The following is a 23470-nucleotide window of genomic DNA, read 5'->3' as shown; positions in this document are numbered from 1 at the left end:
GGACCACCAAATTACATGGTTTCTGCTGCCTTGTGGACTGGAAAAGGGGTGGGGAGACAGCTGGCTTTGCAAAGCCTTGGGGAGCACAGATGTCCGTGTCTACAGGGAAAAGCTATTTCTAAAACCCCAACACTTTCATAAAAGAGTGTTCTCTTATCCTGGTAGAAAGCAGAAGGACAGGATAGCAGGAAACTACAGTAAAAAAATAACTATTTGCTTTAACTGTTGTTCTTAGTGAATGGAGTTACTTGAGTGATGGCTCAGGGAGGCCCTGGCCATAGTGGGACATGGCCCTCTCAGACCGTCCTGACTGGCCTTCACCCTAGCAGATGCTGGTTCTTCCTGTCCATTCCCTGTGCTGACCCAGAGACCAGTCATTCCACAAGGTGCTACTCTAGGAAGTAATAACTGGAATTCAATTGGAAAATTACCCTGTAGGCACAAGAACATCACTCTCAACAGCCAAAAAAAAAACCATTAAAATCCTACAAAGCCGATGCAGTGTTAGCCCTCTCTGACACATGGCGGAAGGGATGCTCAGTGCTGCGAAGCAGCTGCTCCACAGCGGTATGAGCAGTGCACCCACCCCCAAGGCAGGTCTCTCTGAGGACTTGCCAGAACACATGGCACCCTGTGCCCTCAGAACAGACTGCTGAAAAAATGTCAGAGATTATAGCACATCACCCCCGAGTGCCACCCTTCAAGCTCTGCATGGAAAAATGAATCTGTGTGACTTGAAAGACTAAAAGAAAATGGATGGTATTAAGTGGAAAAACTGCCTTATCTCACATGTAGAAAAGAATCCACAATAATGCAAAGTGTAGGCTTCCAAGATGGTGAGGGATACAGGTCTCATCACTTACAGACCCCACCCCAAGATGTGGGTACCAGGGAACACTAAGGGCACCCTTCTCCTATCATGTAGACCCTGAGACTGGCTGCGAGAATCTGCAGACAGGAGAGATCAAATCTGTTATTGTTGTTGTTGTTATTGAATCAACTTACCTTGGCCAAAAAAAGGAATTAAACTTCATAAAGATTGCTATCTTATTTGCTAGTCTAGCTAGCAAAGATATTATAAACCCTACTTTACAACAGGAGATGCTGAAGTTTAAAGATGTATGATGAAAGTTCTCCAAATTGTCAGGAATGAAAAATGAAGCCAGGCTTCTAAATGACCTTTCTCCAGATTTTGTAACTAAATATAATCTTATTTTAAATGAGTGAAACTACAGTATTGTGCTTGGTCACAATTTCCAGAATCATCCAAAAGTATTTCCAAGCTGTGAGTTTATTAATAATAGTGAATTCTGCAAATAAAAAAGACTACCTAATGAGAAATCATTCCAAATACCATGCTGGAATGAATGGAAATACTTGGTATTAAGGGAAAAAATTAAGTTATATATGTTCTGTTCCATTACATACACACTTCTGGTGACAGGGAAAGAAAAATCCTTCTGATAAACTTTTTAATGAAACTCTATTTAAGTCAAGATGGGAACTCTAGCAATAGAGTATGAGAATACACAGTGTTTGAGGGTCTCATTTGTAAAATATACAAAAGGAGCAGAGATGGATTGAATGGGGATAGAAAATTTATATTAAGTAAAGCCCCAAGACAAGCCCACAGGAGTTACATTTACAAACACACAAAGTGAACAAAAAAACAAGACAACCTCTTGGTCTTCCCAACCAAGAGAGTGACGGACATAATGGCCTACAAGGGGTGACAGACATGGAGGAAACCAGAACGCACACATATACGCAAAAGCACATAATTTCAAAAGCATGCTGGTGGCCTGAGGTACTGCACATTGGTCACATACTGTAAGTGACAGGTCGTACGAGGGCAAGAGTCTGTAATTTAAGATGTACTTGCCCAGAGCCTACAGAATCTAGTGCAATCAAGCATGCTGTTGTTTGATTCAGATAATCTACGGCTGTACGGCTACCAGTCTGTCAAGAATCAGCCTCTTCCTCCCTCTGCCTATGCCCGTTATAAATTAACTCTTACCTGCCTCCTTCAAAGCGACTGATGAGGTCTGATACCTTATTGGGTTTTTCTTTTGAGACACAAGAAGCAGAGGCAGGTTTAACTTCCTCCATCCTGGGTTTTGCTCTAGATAAAGCTTTCTGCCTGGGGGTTTGGTGTATATTGGACGAAGGTGAATTCTGCAGACGTAATGGCTTTGGAGGCACTGTAAAAAAGAACAGAATTCAACATTTCACTGACATTTTGTTTTCTAGAAGTAAAGATCCTGGTATCCTGGGTACAAAAACCTTCAGCATTAACCACTATGATAAAGGATTTTGTCATATTTGAATTCCACCTTAACCTATGGATCTTCATTTATCTTACACATCTGCTCCATATCCCATGGAAATTCTACTTCCAAACATAAGTCATTCTAGTTTTAGATCATCTTCAACGTGCCATTGATTCACAACTAGAAATCTATAAAAGGCTACAACATTCCAAAGCCTATTAGAGATACTACGACAATAATCTGCTAAAGGGGGGGGGCACTAAATTTGAAACTAAATCCTAGAAATACATAGTTTGCCAAAATACTGGTCTTCTAACAGTGTGTTAACAGACCAGAATTTGGAATTACTCAGTTAAGCAACAGAAAAGCCAGTAGAACAACAGGACAAGAGAACAACAATACAGTATAGCATTGACTCAGCACTTGCCATTTAACAGAACTACTTGACCTCATTTGAGTTTAAATTAAATTTTATGCCATCTGGAGTGTGTACTCATGTCCTAGGTGTGTGACGGCTTGGGGAGGCTGAGTGAGCGGGCTGGGTAAAAAGGCTAATCCGGTTCTAGGCCTGGTACCAGGCACCGGCTCCTCATCATAAATCCAACCAAAGAGGGCATGGGGATAAACAAATGTGGTTGCCGGCCACATTATGCAGTTTTCTTGCACTGCTGTACCATCTGTTTACTAATAAGTTCTTCACTCAACTCACACCAGGAACAGATCACTTCATCAAATACCAAAATCTATAGAATTCCCAGACTACAAATGACAACATATATACCATAAATGCATAATTAGTATCACAATTCCTTTGCATCACTTTTTCTAAGATTAACATTCAGGTAAAGCCAGGGGTGTGGTGTCACACACCTGTAATCCCAGCACTTAGGAGGCTGAGGAAAGAGGATTTGCCACAAGTCCAAGATCAGCCTAAACTACATAGCAAGACCTTGTCTCCAAAAACAAAACATTAAGAAAGCACTCAGGGTAAAAGTTCATAATATATACAATCTTTTATTTTTAATTTTGGATATACGGCCTTGCTGTGTAGTGAATGCTGGCCTCAAACTCAAAATCTTGCTTCAGCCTCCCAAATGTTGGAATTGTGTATGCCATGACACCCAGCTACAATTACTATTTTCCTATAATTGGTTTTAACAGATCAAACAGAATCACCTCTTACTTTATACAAGCCTTTGTCCTTCTGGGAGTGGGGTGAGGACTCGTGTCTTTCTAATTACATGCCCCATTTTCTGTTGCTGGTTTTTGGTTTTCTTATTTCTTTTATAAATTCAGAGAGCTAACAGTGGTCAGATGCTCACTGGCCTGATTTCATCATTTCTGTGTCAGTGATCAATTTATTACAGGGAAGAAAAAAATATAGTAAGCTACAAGTGGAGTAGCTAATTCATTTAATTCTCTCCCAACACAAGAAAATGTGAATAAGATAAGAGCATTCTGCATTTTGTGTTCGAGGTTCGGTCAGGGGAAATGGTTAAGAGCTGCAGTGACCACGGGGCACAGATAAGGGTGGCAGGTTAACTTTTTTTCTTTTTGTGGTGCAGATCATGGAACTCAGGGCCTTATCACAGTAAGCACATTTATTCCGGAATCACTCCCCTAGTCACATTTGTTAATTTTAAGAGGAAAAGAAATCCTGTTTAAAATAAAATACATACTAAAGTGGTAAGACAAGAAAACTCACCAAAAAACCCCAACTTTAAACTTTAGGAATAACTTCATCATTTCTGACTAGCATATTGAACAAAAAAGAAATTAACATGCTTTTCATAACTCTTTGAGCTACAACAGTCATGAACCATCGTCCGCTGAGAGTTTACTCACTAACCATCCCTTAGACATCTAAGACATATTAGGTGCTGGAAAACTCGAAAAAGATACCTATCAGCCAGCTGAATTGGGCTCGCTGCCCAAAGTCCTTGTGTCCCCTAAGCACATGTTCTAATGTGGGGGTACAGCATTTTCCCTTGGTCAGGCTCTTAACTCTCTCATAGTGCCATGGACTCATTCTCCAAAGTGCTTAGGAGTTTTGTGTAGTTATCGTGTAACTAACAGTATGTGGCATCAAGGAACAATTTCAAAAGCAACAAAAGACTAAATACATATTTAAAGCTTTTTCTTCCTCCCCACTTCTTTTCATATGCCAGTGATGGGGCCCAGGGCCCTGCATGTGCTAGGCCAAGTACTGTGCCACTGAGCCACACCACAGTTTTGAGGATAAGGAATACATTTCTTTTCATCACAACCATATTTACAGGCACTACTTGAGCTGTGTTTGGCAAATTCATGAAATATATACAGGAAATAACAAATAAACCATCCTGGAGTTCATATACTAGTGGGGAAACAATTTAGTGGCGTTGATAAGGTAGGTACTGGGCACATGGGTATTTTATTTTATTTATTTTGTTTTTTTCATTTTTATCGGTACCGGGGATCAAACTCACAACCGCCTGCTTGCAAGGCAGGTACTTATGCTGCTGAGCTAAATCCCCAGCCCCAATACATGGGTATTTTAGAAACATAGAGGAAGCATCTAATTCAGGAAAAGAGGGAATCCAAATATACAGTAAGTCAGTAACATACATGCTTTAAGTAAAATAGCGCAAATGCAGGAACACGACAAACATGTCAGAGTGACACATAAAAGGCTCAGAGTCAGAAACATTATCTTAGAAGAAAACTGTTTCCATCTGGTCATCAATTATTAACATATAACAAAAATATGCATCTTTTGCTCAGAAGACCTACCTAATGAATCACTGTGACTCACTCTTAAAGTGGTAATCTAGAAACATCTACAGCAGGATTCAGAGGAAAATGTATCCTGCATTCTATGTGCTTGTGATGCTACACATCCAGTTCTAATTAAAAACCACAATCTCATGTTTCCATTCAATACTGACCATCCGAAGGAGGAGCCAGGGACAGGAGCCAGGGAAGAACCAATAGCTCACATTACACAACCTTGAGTTTCTCTTCAAGGCCACATTTCTTGGCCTCTGGGAAACCCAGTGAGCTGCAGACAAACTCTATCTCTAAGGATCCTCCTTTTCCTTCCTGGCTGCCTGGTCTCCAGGGGTTTGGACTAGGAAGTTCTCTATCCTTCTCCCGCATAAACATGCCTCTATACAAATGCTTTCAGCTACTGCCTCTAACAAGACACTCCCATTCCTAGATTGACCTCGGTCTCTGTTTTCCCTGTTTCTGAACTTCTGTAACACGGTGTAGATCGGCTCTACCGATTGCTTGCTACACATGTGCTCTGGGTGGTGTATCAGCAACTCCAACCTGTTGGATCTAAAGCTCTGTTTTGGCAAACGAGCTTTTCCACCTGTATTTTCCATTTCCTTTGGCGGTAACATCATTCATCATTCATCTCAGAACCACTCACTAGCAAATGCTTATTCAACATCAGCCAGGTGCCACCCCGTGTCCGGGACCCTGCAAACATGTTTCCTGTTCTCCCAGACATACAGTGCAGAGGGACTCCTCTTTCACCCTTCCAACATCTCTTTCCTTTCTATAAATCACATACAAAGCCCAGGTGCTTGTCCCTCTGCAGATCTGTCCTCTGCTCCTCTTCCTTCCCATGGACATTATTCTTAAGATTATCTCACACATAGTTTTTAACTCAAAGTTCTACATGTAACAGAAACAATAAAAGGCTGATAGTGTATATGCATGCACCTGTAAGAACAATGTATGCACAGGAAACTCGTATTATAGTCTCAGTAACTTCTGGAAGAGATGATGACTTTAATCAATTGTTACTGTATTAAGAATCTGAGAAAGTCCAGGCTTAGAGAGAGCAACATTATCCATGAGTATTCTTGACTAACAGAGTATGTTAGCAACCATCTCCTAGGATGTGTAACGGAGCACAAGTCACAATAGGCACGAGAATTAGTTTGAGAAGGCGGCACTGGAAAAACAGCAGATGCAGATAAGGCACCTGACCAACCTACTTTATAAAAACAAAGGGGGACAACCTCTAGAACAGGGATCCCTAATCCAAGCCACACAGATCCTGGCCTGTAAGGAACTGGGCCGCACAGCAGGAGGTGAGGAAAGTGTCTCTATTTACTGCCCTGAGGCTCCCACACTCCTGTCTGACCAGGCACCAGGTCTCACTTGCAGTGGGCAAAGCCAGCGTCAAACCAAGCACCTGAGGATCCAGGTTTCACGCCTTATCCAAGAACAGAGTCCTCAAACCTCCCTTCCCCTCCTACCTACGTTAAAATTGTCTTCCACAAAACAAATCTCCAATGCCAAAAAGATAGTGGACCACGGCTCTGGAAGATGCCCTACCTGTAACAGAACGAAAGTGATTTTCTCACCACCACTGATGTGTCATTGCTACAGGGAAAACTGTACTAACATAGATCTTCCCAGCTTTTCCTCAGTAACGGAAGGAAAGTCAGTTTGCTTTGCCACATTTTTGTAATATATTATTCTTTGTCCATTTAGTATACAAGAGTTCAGATATAACAACTTCTTTAGGTCTCCATTATTCTTACGGAAGACGCCAACATATAAGTAAAAATAATTTATGTTTCTCTTGTTAAACTGTCTAATCAGTCTAATTCTTAGGCCTAGCCACAGACCCTAAAAGTGTAGAGAATTTTTTCCTCTCCTTCATAGACAGGATCAAGAATTAGAAACAGTAACCTTTGTTCCTTACATATAAAAATAACCCATATTGTTAAGAATCTATTATAAAAGTAAAAAAAAATGAGCTAGCACTAAAGAAATAATGATTTTGTAAAACAGTTCTACAGTGAGAGACAAAGAGATAAATGATGGGCAAGATTCTCAGGCCACAGTTTATCGTTAGTCTGTTGCAGAGATCACGAAGATGGAAAGCCTGATGCTCTAACTTGTTCTTTTACCTCATTCATTTACTTATTTCTGACACTATATTAGTTCTAAGGGTAACTGTGTGACATCAATGTGGTATTTAAACAAGCAAAATCATTTCCAGATTTGGTTTTTGCCCTCTGACCGAACTTTAGCATTAATCTTTTCACTTTATTATAAAATCTTTACAGCAATAAGATTAGACACTGAGCCTCAAACACCTACTGCAACATTTCTCACTAAATAAAAACACTGAAGTATATCGTGCTAGGACACGAACGATTTCACAGCTGCATTAGGGAAAGCCTTGCTGTACGTCTAGATCTGAATAAACTGTGGAAAGCCACAGAGGCTGGCTGTCTCCTTCTGAACCAGCCTCTTGGGGTTTTCCTCCCAACCACCACAGCTCCAGCCTCCTCCCACGCTGCCTGGCTTCCAGTCTCGCTCAGCTGCACACTGCACCGGATACTTGCTGCGGTCCTCTCAGGCTTTCAGGCTTTTGCAGCACTCAGAATGCATGTGGCAACCTCCTTGACCTAATTGCCATTCATGGACAAAGAGCCCCTTGCTCACCTTGGTGTGTGCATGGGCATGAAGAGGACAGAGGACTGAACCCAGGACTTTGCACTAAACTACATCTGCACCCACTTTATCTGAGCCAGGTTCTCCCTAAACTGCTCCCTAAACTCTGTGACACTGCACGCTCAGTCTCCTGTCTCAGCCCCAGAGAGTGCTGGTGATATAGGGGAATGAAACACCCAGCCTACTGTGTCCACAAACTTGTGTTCTCTAAAACCGAAGAATGAATTTTAAGAACCGAGGTGAAGAGTAGAATATATTTATTGAGCGAAAGAAAGCTTCTGCAGAGAGAAAGACAGAAGGGGACCCAAGCAGGTTGCCCAGGCCTCTGTCTTTTCCAGGGACTTGTATAGAGTAAAACCATGGGTTCAAGGTGGGGGAAGACTGGAAACTCACAAAGCAGGTGGGCATAAGGTGGGACATAACTATAGCTAGCCAATAAGATCAGTAGGTTAGGTAAAATTGATTAAATTGGGCACAAATGGGAAAGCAAGTCATGCTGGAAGCGGGCACTCTTGGAGCTGTGACCTTTCCCCTAGGGGGATGAGTAGTGACTCTAGGGTGATAGGGAACTAATTAGAATATCAGTCTTTAGGATGTGGATGCATTTGTTTGATCCTTTGTCTTGAGGCCTGGCCTACAGCAGGAGGTGTCTGTCTCCCCTACAGTTGCAAGCTATTCCGCACTGACTCCTTTGAGGACCTAGCCTTGTCTCACTGCCTGTATCTCTGACTAACTCAGCTGCCTGCAACACCGGGATCGTGGGCATGTGCAAATCATACACAAGAGGCGATGGGTGCCTGAGGGAAAGACAGAAAGAGCTAAGAGACATCCAAGCCTGCAGGCAAATGTGCACTCAATGGGGAAGTTGGGTGAGCCGGAGGCGGGTGCTGAGGCCCGGGGAGGAGGAGGCCTGTGTACAACATCTTACAGATCGCCCAGACTTCCGGAAGGGATTTTGACTTTGCATGAGTCTTCCGTGAAAAGTCACGGAAGAATTGCAGGCAGAGGTTTGATGCTATGTTTTCAAGTCAGTGTCACTCTGGCTGCTGGTTGATATGGGGGAGAGGGGCACAACCCAGAGGTTATGTATACAGAAACCCAGGCAAGGCACAGCAGCACTTGGGAAGAACATGAGTCATTTAGTTTTGCACATGCTAAGTTTGAGGCAACTACTTGACTCTGCAAAGGGATGACCCAGAATAAAAGAGAAACTAAACGCTGGGTTGTTTGGAGATTATTAAGTAGACCTCAATTACTTATTTTAATCAATATGAAAAGTGATTGGCTACATATATACTCTTTTTTTAAAGCTGGATTATTAGGCATGGAATGTTTTATTTTAGAAGCAAATAAATAGGCCTGAGCACTCCATATTTTCGTAAATGCAGTCAACTAATAATGTGGCTTTAAACTCATGAAATTTTAAGAAATATTTAGGCTTAATGATTGAGACATCCTGTGGCAATATACACGCTTTATCAAAGTAATTGTGAGCTACAGAGAATGTTGTGCATCAAAGCTCTTAAGAGAAAAAGAACTGCTGGCTTTTTGTAGAAGCTATTTTGTATTATATCTAGCAGGGCAGGAAATAGGCCAATATTCAAAGTAGTGAATAAGAAGAAAGACTCACCCTGGAGGGTGCTAGTGATTTGTTTGTCTGACTTGTGGAATTGGTAGGAAGCAAATAAGCCATTGTTTTCCATGGCCGTAGGGTATTTTCTGAGGCTGAGGCAAAACAAGCTCTGACTATTGAACAAATCCTTTCAAAATCTACACACTCCAGTTTAGATCCAAATATAATTTTAATCTCTAATTGAAAATTTGAGCTGGGCATGGTGGCACGTGTCTGTAATCCCAGCACTCAGGAGGCTGAGGCAGGAGGATGGTTGCAAGTTTGAGACCAGCCTGGGTTACAAAGTGAGCTCAAGGGCAGCCTTAACTTAATAGTACACCTCTGTGTCAAAAAAAGAAAAAAGAAAAAAAAAAAAAAGAAAAGAAAAAGAAAAAATGTGGCTCTTTCAGTTTTTAAAAAAATCTATAGAAATTTCTTCAAAAACATTTATTTCTTAGTAAAATAAAAACATTGCATTTTTTTGTTATACATAATCACTGTAAAGGTAGACACGCAACAAGTACCTTCTCTCCTCTGCTCTGACCTCCCAGTCCCAACTGGACTTTAGCTACTTTGCCTTTTAGTGGGTAAACGGAGTTTTTCAATTGCGACACTACTGGCATTTTGCTTTGGGTAACATTTCATTGTGAGGGGCTTCCCTGAGCACTTTAAGATGCTGAGCAGTATCTTTATCTTCCACCTACCAGATGCCAATGACAACTTTCCCAAGTACCATCAGAAAACAAAAAGGCTAGGTATTGCCCATGCTCCATAAAAGGGACCGATCGGTGCCAAACTTGGGTCTGGCTGAGAAATACTGACCCAGAGTAAGTCTTAATTCAGTGAAATTAAAGAGCAACTCCTCAACCAAGGCACCCTCAGACCCAGCAATCTCTTAGGAGATCTGGCAAGAAAGGGGTGATCCCCAGTAGAGCTGGCTTCCTTTCTTTGCCTCGGTTACTCAAGTGCTTACAGAGTTTGAGCAAATGAAAAGTAGCTACTCTCTCCACGAATGGAAGCTACCGTTGGCCAGGAAACCACCACCCCTTGCTGGATCTGCCTGGAGCAGTTCCAACACCATGAAGGGGCGGCCTCTTTGGGGCGCGGTAGAACTGTGTGCCGTGTCCTCACAGACTTGCCATGTGGGGTGTGCAGCAATGCGGGAGGACGGAAACACACAGAGGTGAAAAGGTAGGACCGCAATGCTCATGTCCCCGCCAAGTAAAGCTGGCACCTTTGCCTGTGCATGACAGGAGGATGAGGTAATTCAGCCCCCAAGGCCTGACTACCATGAACCGGACCCGCACACTTCACAAGCTCAGGAATGCGCACAGCAGGCCCAGCAGTGGACCTGTGAGCCTGATCACCAAGTCACCACCAGAATGGGAACAGGTGATTTCTCCTGCTTAAAAGATAGCCAGCTCCTGGTATTTTGTTATAGAAGTCCAAATAGCATAAGAGGAAAATACGAAATGTGAAGGTTAAGGACGAGGTAAAAATTTAGCTGTGGGTGCCAGGGAAGGACCAGACATTGGAAAGATGTTTGGGGAAAGGTATACCGTGTGACTTAGTAAGAAAGATTCCTCACATTATAGAAAATTGTATGCAATACATGCTTACCACGGGAAGTAAGAAAGAATACAAATAGCAATACATTTACTTTACTATAACCACAAAAGAGTAAAATCAAAGGCCTACACACAGAACTCCCACCTGGCACACAGTAGATCAGGAAAGGTGTTGTATTATTTTTTCTTAGTATATTTACTATAAATAACCGAATAACCGTGATGCGTCTCCAGGGAAAGGGGTCTTGAGACCTGCAAGCATTTGATCTAGTCAACTGCATAAACTAAAATTGTAGTCACTTCTTATAATGTTAGATAATATTTGATCCTCATCAATTCAGGTCTAATGAGAAAGGTAGAATTTTGTATTTTGCAAATAAAATGGTTTAAAGAAGGCCAAATAATATTCAACATTTATATGCACATCACTGTTATGAGGAGGAGTATGACCAAAAGAAAAAGTTACAAGTTCTTAAATGGGCTAGTTGTTTAAATCACCACTGAACTGATTTAGGGGGATAGTCATGTATCATACCACCACAAATATAGCTGTCAGAGAGAACAAAAGACAAATATCCTATAATCTAGATGATTACACTTTAAACTCATTTTAAAGATTTCTGAAACCCTGAACAAAGAGAACTTTAAAGAGTAACACCAGTTCTGTCATAGCATATTCTCCTGTACTGTTTTTTTCTTAGCAATAACAGGAAAGAAACCAAAGACAAAATAAATAAAATATAAATTGATCTTTCTAAAGTACAGTAATCCTGAAAATGTCTAGTATCATTTCTTAGGTGAATGTTCAGCATTCATGATAAATGAAAACTTATTTGGAAGAAACCATACATTAAAAGCCATAGTGTTTCACATGTTAACTCTCAAGAAAAAAAAAGCCATAGTATAGCTTAGCTTTTCTGCTGTATTTCAAAAGATCTTGTTCTCTACACCATTAAGACTGTAATTTTGTGTTTTTCAAAATTAATACCTGGTTTGCTGAAAATTTCTTTGTAAAAGGAAATGATCACCGAACAAAGCATTGTAGCCTCTCCACCATGACGTTTTATGTTTTCCCCCTTGTTGACCACTTAATCCTAGATGTAGGGGCTGACAGCATTTCATTTCTGGGCTCAACATTCCCAAAAGGCACCTCCAAGGCTGCATGCTAAGGAGAAGTCTGCTACACACTGTCACAGGATCACCTGACTCAGAGCCCTGACATCCAGCAAGTCATTGCTTGCCGCCTTTGGTTGTAAACACATTTTTATTCAGTTCATCGGGCCTCACACTTGCTTGGGCACAAGGTGTGAAGCAACTGAGTTAAGGGGACATAAAAACAATGGCAGTAAAGTGAAAAGGGCCCCAATACAGAAAATTAAACACTGTTTCAGAGGTTTCAGAGGCAGAGTAAATCCTGACCTCGGCCTGAGGAGGTTCACACACTGACACTCCGGGGTGGAGGTAGGGGTGGGCTACTCCCCCTTCCACAGTTTAACATCCCACCTGGGGGCTGTGTTCTCCTGGGTGCCCTCATCGGTCTGCACTGGGCAACAGAGCACCAACCCAGGGTGCCTACCTTGTGGCTTTGGACTTGGAGCGCAGTGTTTCGCTGGTGTCTTCCCATTTATTCCCTGAGCCTCTTCGGACACATTCTGGTCAATCAGTTTGGTTGTGCTGCTCGTCGGACACGGTGGAACCACGGTGACCTTTGGGCAGGTACTGCCACCTGTGAGTTCAGGGAGAAACAGAAAGGTGAGCACAGCTTGGTTTTCTAAGTTACATTTCTCCTGACAGCACAAAACCAAAGCAGTCGTAGTTCCCAGGCTAAGTGTAGAAATGCACTTCCCCCAGGGAGGCCCCCGCGTAAGGCACTGGTAACTTGGTAAGGAGCAGGGACTTAGACCCCTCTGCAGGGCCTCGAAGGGCTGATGCAGCTGCTGCGACATGGGAGGAGAGGACAGGCAGGACACAGTGCTAATTTGTCAGCAGTGATTCTCCCCGGGCTCCATGCTGTCGGCTGTCATCTCAGAAGGGCAGCGCAGGAAAGCACCAACATGACAGCTGACCTGGAGAGGAGAAATGCCACACACGGCCTCTTGCCTAGTGGCTCACACTCCACACAGCATCAGCAGAGAGCTCCGAGCCACTGTGCTGCCCAGACGTTAGGGTGAGATTGACAGTGCCACTGTCAAGTTCAGTTAGAACTCAAAAGCCGAGACAGCCTTTAAAACACAGAAACCATGATGAGGCTCAGATGAAGGGGAAAAGATTCTTCTGTTTCTATATAAGAAGTTACTATGTTCAATTTCAGAGACCTTTCAGAAAGTCACTTCAGTGTTTGCTCTTTATATGTATACATTTCCCACTCTTGTGGTTGGCCTGGTTACATTGGCAAAGGACTGAACTTTGCTAAAGACAAAATAAAACTTCTACCAGGAATTCACTGTGGCTGAATCAATATAGGCCAGTTATGAAGCTTTCATTGGGAGCTGGGCCTGGTGGTGCATGCTGGTAACCTCTGCACTTGGGAGGCAAGAAGATGCCAAGTTCAAGTCCTTCCTGGAAATTTGGGGAGACTCTGCCTCAAAACGAAAAATATACAAAGGGCTGGGGATGTAGCTCATAATATAGCGCCCCTAGATTCAATCCCAAGTAACAAAACATAAACAAACATCATTTGGTTAGGAAACAAGTTGTGTTTTGACTGTTTCTGTGGAACTGGGGATTGAATGCAGGGCATTTGAATTAAATTATAAATATCTCCTCCCCTTTTCTCTTTATTTATTTTGAGATACGGTCTCATAAATTGTCTAGGCTGGCCTCAAACTTGCATCCTCCTGCCTGTGCTTCCCAGAATGCTGGTGGTGCAGAATTCAAAATACCTGAAAAGAGAACTGTCAGAGATTTTTAAAATTTTAATCACCAATTGAAACAGGAAAAGCTGCTTAAAAAATCCAGTTGGCTACCTACTGAGCCAACATGTGTCCTCTCAACCTAAATGATTAAAGAATATTGATTTAAAAATTGTGTGCCTGCTCTCTTTACAATTTATCTTGTTACAAAGATTTTGGAAAATATTTACAGTTCTAAGGATTGCCTGAGTACTTCTTAGAGAACCAGTGTGAAAACAGAGTAAATAAGTTTTCAATGGCAAAACTGTATGTCTGTCGGTTGGGTTAAGCATCCCTTGTTCTGAGGAAAGAAAGACTTACAAAGATTATTTGGCAAAACGTTATTAAAACAAAGATCGAATCTTTGAATGTCTGAGCTTAGGAAGAACCTCAAGGCAGCAAAATGTGTCCCCAAAACCACAGTCCATCAGCAATCAACAGAGTCTCTTGGGGGAATTTGGATGCTTTTCCTACAGCAAACCCAAGAACAGCTGAGTCTTCCAAAAGTCGCCTGCCGGAGTCTGGAGAAGGACAGCTTGGGCTAGGATTGGTGAAAACTCAAATCCCAGGAAGGTTGTCGCTCAACTACACAGAGAAAACTGTGACAGAATCACAAAATGTGATGAAAAAAAAACAAGAGGTCACCACTGCCAGATGATAACATACGAAATGAATTGCATCATAATGTTTCTTCAGAAACAAAACATGCCTCACAAAAATATTGATTTAAAATTTAAAACAAGGCCTGTAATTTCTGGATAGCAACTTTTATGAGTGTGGTAGATTTTTACAAGTGTCACACTATAGAGTGCCAAAATGCCCATGATAAGACTTCGAACACACATTTGTTTTGTATAAATTCATGAAGGTCGAGACTACAGATCCTTTGCCAGGGTTATTAAAGCTCCAGCCAGAAATTCTATTGTGGACCACTGTTTAAATAAAGCAAGCCTTCGAAACCTCTGCGCTATCACGAAACATGCAGACATGGTAAAGGACGGTGACCACTCACATTTTTAAATGTCTGCTGAGAAGAAAAGCAACAGCAAACACTGTAGAGATCATACATAGCTGCAAGGCTTCTGGACCTCTGAAAAAATAAAAAAAGAAGCCATCCAGTCTTTTAGAGGAAATCTTCGAATCTCAGGAATAGGCCAAGACAACTCACGGTAAAGAAATTTTGCCTAAAACAAGCAGCAGTTCACGAAAGACTTCACCCACTAACATCTTGGATACCAGTAATAAAATAAAACTGCTTGTGTGTGACTGCCTCATTTTTGCAGACAGTCCTTGTTTGGGCTGTGGACTGCCAAACTGGGAATTGAAAGCAAAATCATGTAACCAGACAGTCCATCCATTCCAGAGGAATTCCACAGCAACCACATAGGACTGTAGTTCCAAACGATCAAGAACCACCAGTGACTTACAGTTACACAGCTAACTTGGGCACAGACCTAACTCATTGCTGTGTCAGTCAGCATGACAGGGGGCGCCCTGGAAATCCTGTCGCAAGCGATCCTGCACTGTCTGTGAGATTCCGCCTGCACTTGTTGCTCTCTCCTTTGTCTTTTGCACAAAGGTTGCACATCTAGCCTTGGACAGCCCCAGCCGTCCAGCGCCATCTGACAGCACAATGTCTGCTCGGAACTGGTGCAGCGGCCCTGAGGTCACACTGCCACCCTGTCCCAGCATTTCCATATTCACCGTCACCCGTGCATCTGAGTGGCCGGTCTTCCCTTCTACTGTTTGCAGAATAGCATGTTGGGATGTCACATTTTACCCAAGCTTTCTCAAACGGCTCTTTCATATATTCCAGAGGAAAGTTGGCTCAGGCCTGACCTTATGCCTGGTGCTCTGTGACCTCAGATCACACCTTCACGGCCTAGTGTGTGGTAGTGGGCACCCTGCATCCTTGTGCCCCAAGCACACCTGCTTTCCAGCTGAGGTCAGCAGCAGACCCAAGGTGAGGGAATCTCTGGGATTGAAGGGGGCAGAAGAGGTGGTCTAGGGGACGCAATATGGCAGGGATAAACTGTCCATAAGCACAGAAATAATCTTAAACAAAAACACTATTTTAAAATAATGTCAGATTTATACAGGTGCTATACTCAGATAGTTTCTTATAACCATGACACAGAAATAAAATATTTTATACCTACTATTACTATGGCACATTTATCAAAGCACAGCCTTTATGGTAAATGATAGTTTTTACCAGATTTCATCTATATTTTCACAACCAATGCCTTTTTTCCCGTTACAAGGTGTGATGCAGACTGCATATTGCTTTAATTATTCCGTGTTGCATCTCTGGACAGCTCCTCGAGCTGATTTACCTCGCATGCCCCTGGCACACTTGAGTATCGCGAAGAACACGCACCCACTTCACTTCCTTATGTCCCTGCACAACAGCAACATGACTGATGGATGTCACTTGGAAAGGGGTGTGACCCAGCGTCATCAGTGTAAAGTGTACAATTACTTTTCCTTTTTCTGAGACAAGGTCATGCTAACTAGCCCAGGCTGACTTGCAGTGACTCTCCTGCCTCAGCCTCCCTCCCCAGGGCTGGCATTACAGGCACACAGCAGCATTTTATCCTTTGGTGATACATGGTAATTATATTTGTCTTGGGGAGTTGGTACATATATAAAATACTTGCTTATCTGACATTCTTCAATGGTTTTTTTTCAATCATCCCTTTGAAAACTCCCCATCTGTCTCATAAATCCTGGGTAAAGTTTATATTTCTTATGTGTTGGCTAAAATGGATGGACTAAGAAATCAACTACTTAATTTGTTCTTTTGCTGATAACTGGGGGTTAGACACAGGGCCTCACACATGGGTAGACAAGAACTCTGCCACTAAGCTCCATCCAAGCCCCTCATTTTGAAAAAATTTGAGATATGATCTCCCTAAATTTCCCTGGCTGGTCTGGAACTTGCAATCCTCCTGCCTCAGCCTTCTGAGTAGCTGGAACTATAGGTACATACCACGATGCACTGGTACCAATTGCATTTTTTGTTTTAAAAAGTCATTACTGGGCTGGGGATTTAGCTCAGCGGCATAAGCGCCTGACTTGCAAGCAGGCAGTCGTGAGTTTGATCCCCGGTACCGATAAAAACGAAAAAGACCAAAAAAAAAAAAAAAAAAAAAGTCATTACTTTGTGGTTTCAAACTCTCTTGCTGAGGGGAACAGCTCTATAGCTAGGAAATTCATTTCAAAGCACTATGTCAGAGTTCACCACAGAAATAGTATTGAGTAAGTTCGTCAGAAAAATAATAAACTATAAAGGACCTTTGGCAGGAAATCTGGTAAAGGTTCCTTTGACTGAAGAACTAGGCATCTAGGACTCTAATCTACAGAAATAGTCCAGTGCATATAAGAGTTTATGGACACTCAACTCAACATTGTGGAAGATATTTAACAAATCAGGAAGATCTCCAAGACATGAGCAGAGGAAAGTCAGCAAGCTGTACTATAACACGTATAGCATGATCCCTGCAAAAAGAACAAAGATACCCACAAATATTAGTAAGTTGAGTATCTCTTGTACAAAGTGCTTCAGACTTGAGAGGGACTGGGATCTGGAATATTTGCAAAGACATTACTAAGTCAGACAGCCCTAATCCCAAAACCTGGAAGCCAAAATGCTCCAGAATCTCAAAGAAAATTCTACCTTTTGCTTTATTGACTCTTCATAGCACTTTCAAGTTGTGGATTTTACAGTGGCTAAGAGTTCAGACTTGCAGATCAAGAATCCTCAGCCTGTGAACTTATTAGAAGAGACAGACGAGAAGGTGGCAAACTGGGAATCAGGCCTGGGGACATGGTTAGACGATGAGTAGGAACCATCCTGTTTTGCTGTCTACATACCTGTTATTTAAATCTTGTATTAAAAAGCACTTTCTTACTTACATTTTTAAACATCTATCAAAATCAACAAGTACATGTATTACAGGGGTTTGGGGGAGGATTACTTCTACAAACACATTCATAGCCAGCAAGTACAAGCAGCCCAACTGCCCATCAGTAGAAACAAAATGTGTGTGTGTTCAGTGGGGTATTATCCTGCCTTCCAAAGGAAGGAAATCTTGATGCGGACTACTGATGGATGATCCTTAAGGGCATTCCTCAAAGTGAAACAACCCAGAATCCTAAAGATAAATGATTGTACTTCTATCAGATACCTGGAATAGTAAAGTTCCTGAAGGGGAGCTGTTGGGAATGGACAGTTACCATTTAATCAGAATAGTTTCTTTTGTAAAAAGATGCAGAGTTGTGTGGGTAGATGGTGGTGACAGGAACATAACCATGCAACTGTATTTAACACCAATAATGATACACTTTAAAATGGCTCTTGCAGCAGATTTTCATGTATTTTTCTCAATTAAATTTTTTTTTAAAAAAATTTAAAGTCTATTACATAATGAAGAAGGAAAAATCGAGACATACCAAGTTTTTCTTGTCTCAGAGATGAGAACGAATCCTATTGAAAGCTCTTTGACCCAGAACTGCTGCTCCACACAGGCTCACGTTGCCTTGGGGAGCTTGGGCCATCTCAGGCCCTTAGACATGTGAGGTCCTGGTGTGCGGCTCCCGAGAAGATCTCCACCCAACTGTCAGGTTTGTGTGTGCCTCGCCACCTTTGCATCTCCACTGGTGGAGATCTGACACCCAGCACCCTCAAATCCTAGCTCCCACCCCTATCTGTCTCCCCACACCACAGCCTCACAAGTCTTCTGCACCTCTGTGACTCTCATCTATGCCCAGCCAAAGCCCCCCAAAGCATTTGGAAATCCTTGCTCCTCTCTTCTACACAGCCTCTGTGTCAGGAAGCTCCACTGGCTCCACCTTCACGTATTTCCAGATAGAGCCCATCTACTTTCGACCCTCCTCCACCATTCTGTCCCTGACTACTGCACTTTCCAAGTGGGATCCAGGTAGACTGAAACCGCATCTTACAAATAGGGACAAACGCTGGCCTCCCTACTTACTGGACCTGCGACTCTTACCCGGCTTTGCATCTCATTTTTCCCACAGTACTCATCAGTTCCTGACAGGCTGCTTCAGTTATTTCCTATATTGTTTGTTGTCTGTTTTCCTGGTTAAAAGCTCCAAGAAGGTAATAGTTTCTGTTCTCCTATATCCCAGAAATACCACCTGTTACATACTAGATGCCTGACAAATAACATGGAACAAGTGAATTCTGGAGACTTTAGTGAGTTTATTTAGTACATTCTTAGTTTTTTACTTCATGAGGGAGAGTTTCTAAATTCGGACAATAAAGAAATACACAGTCATATTAGGGTTATCTCTATCAATTTAAAATGTTACTTTGCCTAAAATCTGAAACATTCAAGGTTATTCCTATACAAGTCCTAAATATTCACAAGAAAAAAGCTACACCCAAATTTTCCTCATATCCCAGGAGCAGATGTGTAAGCATCTGGAATTGTGAAACTATCCATGTGTTTGTTTTGAAAAATAACAGCACCCCATCCCCTGCAAAATCCCAGCAATTGACTGAATGATTTAGATTATAATCTGTAATTATACTTATGTTTACGAGAATCAATAAAATTCCCCAGAGGCTGCCAATATTTCAGACTTGTGATCTAATGTTACCTCAAAGAATGTTATGCTGTTGGGTAAAGTAAGTGGCTTGAAATCCTTAGAGTTCGACAGCAATATGGGCTCAAAAGGAGATTTGAAGATGGGTAACTGTAGCTATTTAATAGTTTCAAAGGCCCTGCGGGTAGAACACAAATGCTTAAAAAGACAACCGTTACTACTGCATCATAAACATAAACAACAATGTGTACTTGTAGCTGGGATAAACATATCTCACCCCCAAAATACAAACAGTATTTTTGAAAACAATGATACAGTGGCATAGTGGTATGCACCAACAGTACCCACTTAGATGGCTGAGGCAGGAGGTATGCTTGAGGTCAGCCTGGGCAACACAGGAAGACACTGTCTGTGGTTCCCTCAGAGGTACAATTCCACTAGATAATCAAAACAGTGCAGCTCCTGGCCCACTTCCCTGGGAGCCAACTTTCTCTCCACACCTTCCATCAGGGCCCAGGAGTACAAGCAGTGCTGACCCTTGGTGTTACAGTTGGTACACTGTGTCAATTTGAGAAATCTAGATTAACCAAGTAACTCAGCAGCTCTATACCCTGGGGTGCAGATGAAAAGCCCTGAGTGTTCTAGGATGTTGTTCAGTGTCAATTTGAGAAGGTCAAAAGTTTAACTAAGTGATTCATCAGGGAGCCAGGGTCCCTCACTTGTAAATATCCTCAGCCTGTGCAGGAGGGCAGAGAGATGGTGCGAGTGTCAATCTGCTTACAATATACGGAAGGGAAGAGACGTGGGAAGAGCCGTGTTTCCTCTTTTTGCTCTTGCTCCTTGTGTTACCCTCTGCCACCTACAAGTGTTGCTCCTGTGCCATGCCACTCTGCCTTGGAGCCAGCAGATTATGGACTGAACCCTTAACAGACTATGAGCTACATAAACTTTTTCTTCCTTAAACTTGGGTGTTGGGTATTTTGTCTCATCAATAAGAGAAAAGTAACCAAGACACTTGATGACCCATGCACCGGGCTGATGCATGATGGCCCACCCTTCCTTGGTATGGTGCCTTCTCACTGCCCACTACACAAATAGAACTTGAGAAGGGAATTCCTGTTCCCAACTGTGTGCTGATGGCTGTGCTCCTCTTGGCCACTTTTAGCTACGATGCTGGTGCAAATCATGGAAAGTTCTTACTACTTAATGCACATCAACACGCTATGTGTCTCCAGCCGTGACTGGCGCGGAAGGAAGGAATAAAAAGAAACCACAATCAGATACATGTACTTCTTTACACCTTTTGGCAAAGCGCAATACTAGCTGACAGCACCTTGAGCTAGAGGAGGTTCTGCTATGCTTGGTCTCAAGAAATGTTTCCCACTCATGCAGCACGTGTTCCCCGTGCTTCCTACACCGCTCAGCATAACAGCACAGCAGAGACCGGGCCACAGGTTTGTCAACTTCCCCACATGCCTATTGCACCAGTGAGATGGGGCCCAAAAAGTTCCCCTCAACTTATCAGACACTGAGCTCTCTCCAGTCATGCTTTCCACCACACTCCCAGGGTCCTACCAGGTGTGAACTCTGATTCTCAGGACTCTGTTAGGAAATCCTCGGCATATCCTGTGCAGTTGGGCCTTACACTCATGCCAGATTTCCCTGATCAAAAGACAACAGCTTTCCCTGATCTCCAGAAGCATGACATCTGGCCAACCGCACTAGTTATTGTGCATCAGTAATGTCCAGTGTGCTCTAACAGCAATTTAAACAATCCACGAGTCACCCTGCCACATTAACTCATCTTTTTGCTGAGTTCAAATCCTGGCTTTGCCATGCCTGCTGATCCATAGGGGTGATCAGCTGAGTGAGTTTCTCCATAGTTCAGTTCTTCATGTGATTAAAAATTCACAGGGTTCAAGATATTTCAAAAGACTTCTGCAAGGACATGAGTTCGCATGCCATAAACGCTGTATTCCCAATGGCTGTTAGCATCGCTTCTGTAACACACAGTGATGCACAATGCCATGGTAGTGAGGGCCGATCAACATCTCTCCCTCCAGCCGAGGATCCTGACGGTCACCATCACCCCCTCCTCCTCCTCTCTCTCCCCCATCTGCTCTGCCTGATTCCATGCAGACTCCCTGTGCCTAACTCTGGCCATCTGACCAGTAGCTGCTCCTCCCTATTCCTTCTTGTCAAGGGTTTCAGTGCCAGCCTCTCTGTCCATCCCTGGGGTGATCAACACAGTATTTTACACAAAGTGTGACTCTTTTCCCTATTTATAATGAACTGTTGACGAGTGTATGGAGAGCTCATGCAAACATGAATCGCTTGTGTAGCAGTATTAGCAAAGATAAAACGATATTTGACAATTGAAAAACTAGAATTTCTTGCAAATGATGTGCGTTCCAAATGGTTTCATGTTACTGTCTTTACAGTGTTTCAATATAAAAATGTGTCCAGGATTCCATCCTTTTAAAAATTCCATTTTCATTTCATTTGTTATGACTAAGTGCCCGTGGCCACTTTTTTAAAAACTTAATATTGAATTTCAGTAGGAGTTATATTTATACCTCCAAATTTCAAATTATTCTGTAAGCATTGAGGATATCCAATAATCACTTGCACGAAGGGTGACCAAAACTTAGCAAGTTTCCATTTTATTATTTTCCTAATTAAATCTACTATGTGATAATCCCTTCATTACAAGTACCTGGCACACAGCTAACTCCCTAGAACAGAAAGACAGGACACAATCCTTACCTGCAAGTGATCTCTGGTGGTGGGGGAAAGAGATGCGCACAATCCCTAAGCGTGGGGACGGCTGGCCTGGGCAGGGTGATAGAAGGGAACGTAAGGAGAAGGGAAGAGGAGATGAGTACATGCTGAGGAGTCAGTCTAGACCGGCTGCCCAAGGAGGAATGAGGAGGAGGAAGCAGGCTGCTACTTAGGCCCCTGCTAAGTAACAGGGAAATGGTGGTTTCATTACAAGAAGAATGCAACTTGTGTGCGGATCCCAGCACCCAGTGAGGCCACCCAGCACCCAGCCAGCCCTGCGGTGCCCAGGGTCAGCCCCCCAGACACACTGTGTTTCCCTCTACAGGTTTCAGATTGATTCCCTTTGGACGTTTCCTAAAATGCCATTTTATGTACCTTAAGGAAGGGGGATCTGTGGGCAACGGTGCTCGGGCTAGGATGCATTCACTCTCTCTTTTACTTTCAATTTCAGTGATCACAGATTAAGTCACTTGTTCTTCTTTAAATGATGATTAATTTGCTTCTTGCTGTCATGAGCAGCAACAAATGGCAGACAAGGAATTATGCTGGAGGGAGGAGAAGAGTGCAGGGGAGAGGCTGGAGAACTTTCTAGGGTGAGGGTTCCTGCAGAACCCCAGAGCTAGGAATGCTCCACTAAAAGGCCTCGCTGTAGTCACAGCGCAGGTCACAGGCGCATGACCCTGTGGGACCCGCCCCGGAACATCCCACAGTGTTTCGGTCTGCCCGGCCCTGGCACCCACAGCTGTTGTTTCCTGTGCCTTCTACCTGCATTCCTGCCTCCCAAGTCTCTGTAGGGACCCCAGCCACCCTGGTGACCTCAGCTCTGAAATCCTAAACTGAAACTCAGATCTGTTTGGGGCTTCTAGACCTGGAACCACCGCTGCGCTCTGAGCACAGAGGCAGCCCTGGGGATGGGAGCTGGGACCCCTGAGGTCCATGCTAGGACCTGCAACAGCTCCTGGCCTCACACTCAGCGGTGTCCACACTCTACGCCCCTCCCCGCCTCAGCATTCTTTCTGCCTCCCTCTTTTACCTGTGGAATCCCACAGTCTAGGCAGCCATGTAATAACTGCAGGGAAGCTCCAGAGAAAATTATTCTCTCTTAGAAGTGGTTGGTTATAAAATCAATCTGCCTGCTTCTCAAAGCGCAGGACACAAAGTATTATAATAACCACTCAGAGAATAGTAACAGTATAGGAGTAGAACAATGCAGGCAGTTTTACTTCATCTAGACAAGCGTCATATATCTAAGACCTGTGAATATGAACGCACATCACATGCCTTTAACAGATACACTGTTCCTGTGTATTA

The 23470-nt window shown here is 43.0% G+C and overlaps 1 protein-coding gene across 4 annotated transcripts in view; it reads right to left on the bottom strand.

Moving 5' to 3' along the window:
* The window catches only part of Fgd4 (FYVE, RhoGEF and PH domain containing 4), a 209940-nt gene that overhangs the window by 58740 nt on the left and 127730 nt on the right, over positions 1–23470 (bottom strand). For all 4 annotated transcript variants that reach the window (XM_003466772.5, XM_063254527.1, XM_013149317.3 and 1 more), the window contains exons 2-3: positions 12490–12639; positions 2018–2201 (exon numbers count right to left, since the gene is read on the bottom strand). In XM_003466772.5, coding sequence (XP_003466820.2) covers positions 2018–2201; positions 12490–12639 — 334 coding nt within the window. The remainder of the gene's footprint in view (positions 1–2017; positions 2202–12489; positions 12640–23470) is intronic.

This window comes from Cavia porcellus, unplaced genomic scaffold (genome assembly GCF_034190915.1).
Source record: "Cavia porcellus strain 051 isolate PalLab524CR breed Dunkin Hartley unplaced genomic scaffold, mCavPor4.1 scaffold_8, whole genome shotgun sequence".
NCBI classification, from domain to species: Eukaryota; Metazoa; Chordata; class Mammalia; order Rodentia; family Caviidae; genus Cavia; species Cavia porcellus.
The sequence above is the reverse complement of the archived record's forward strand: the minus strand, read 5'-3'. Positions and strand labels throughout refer to the sequence as shown.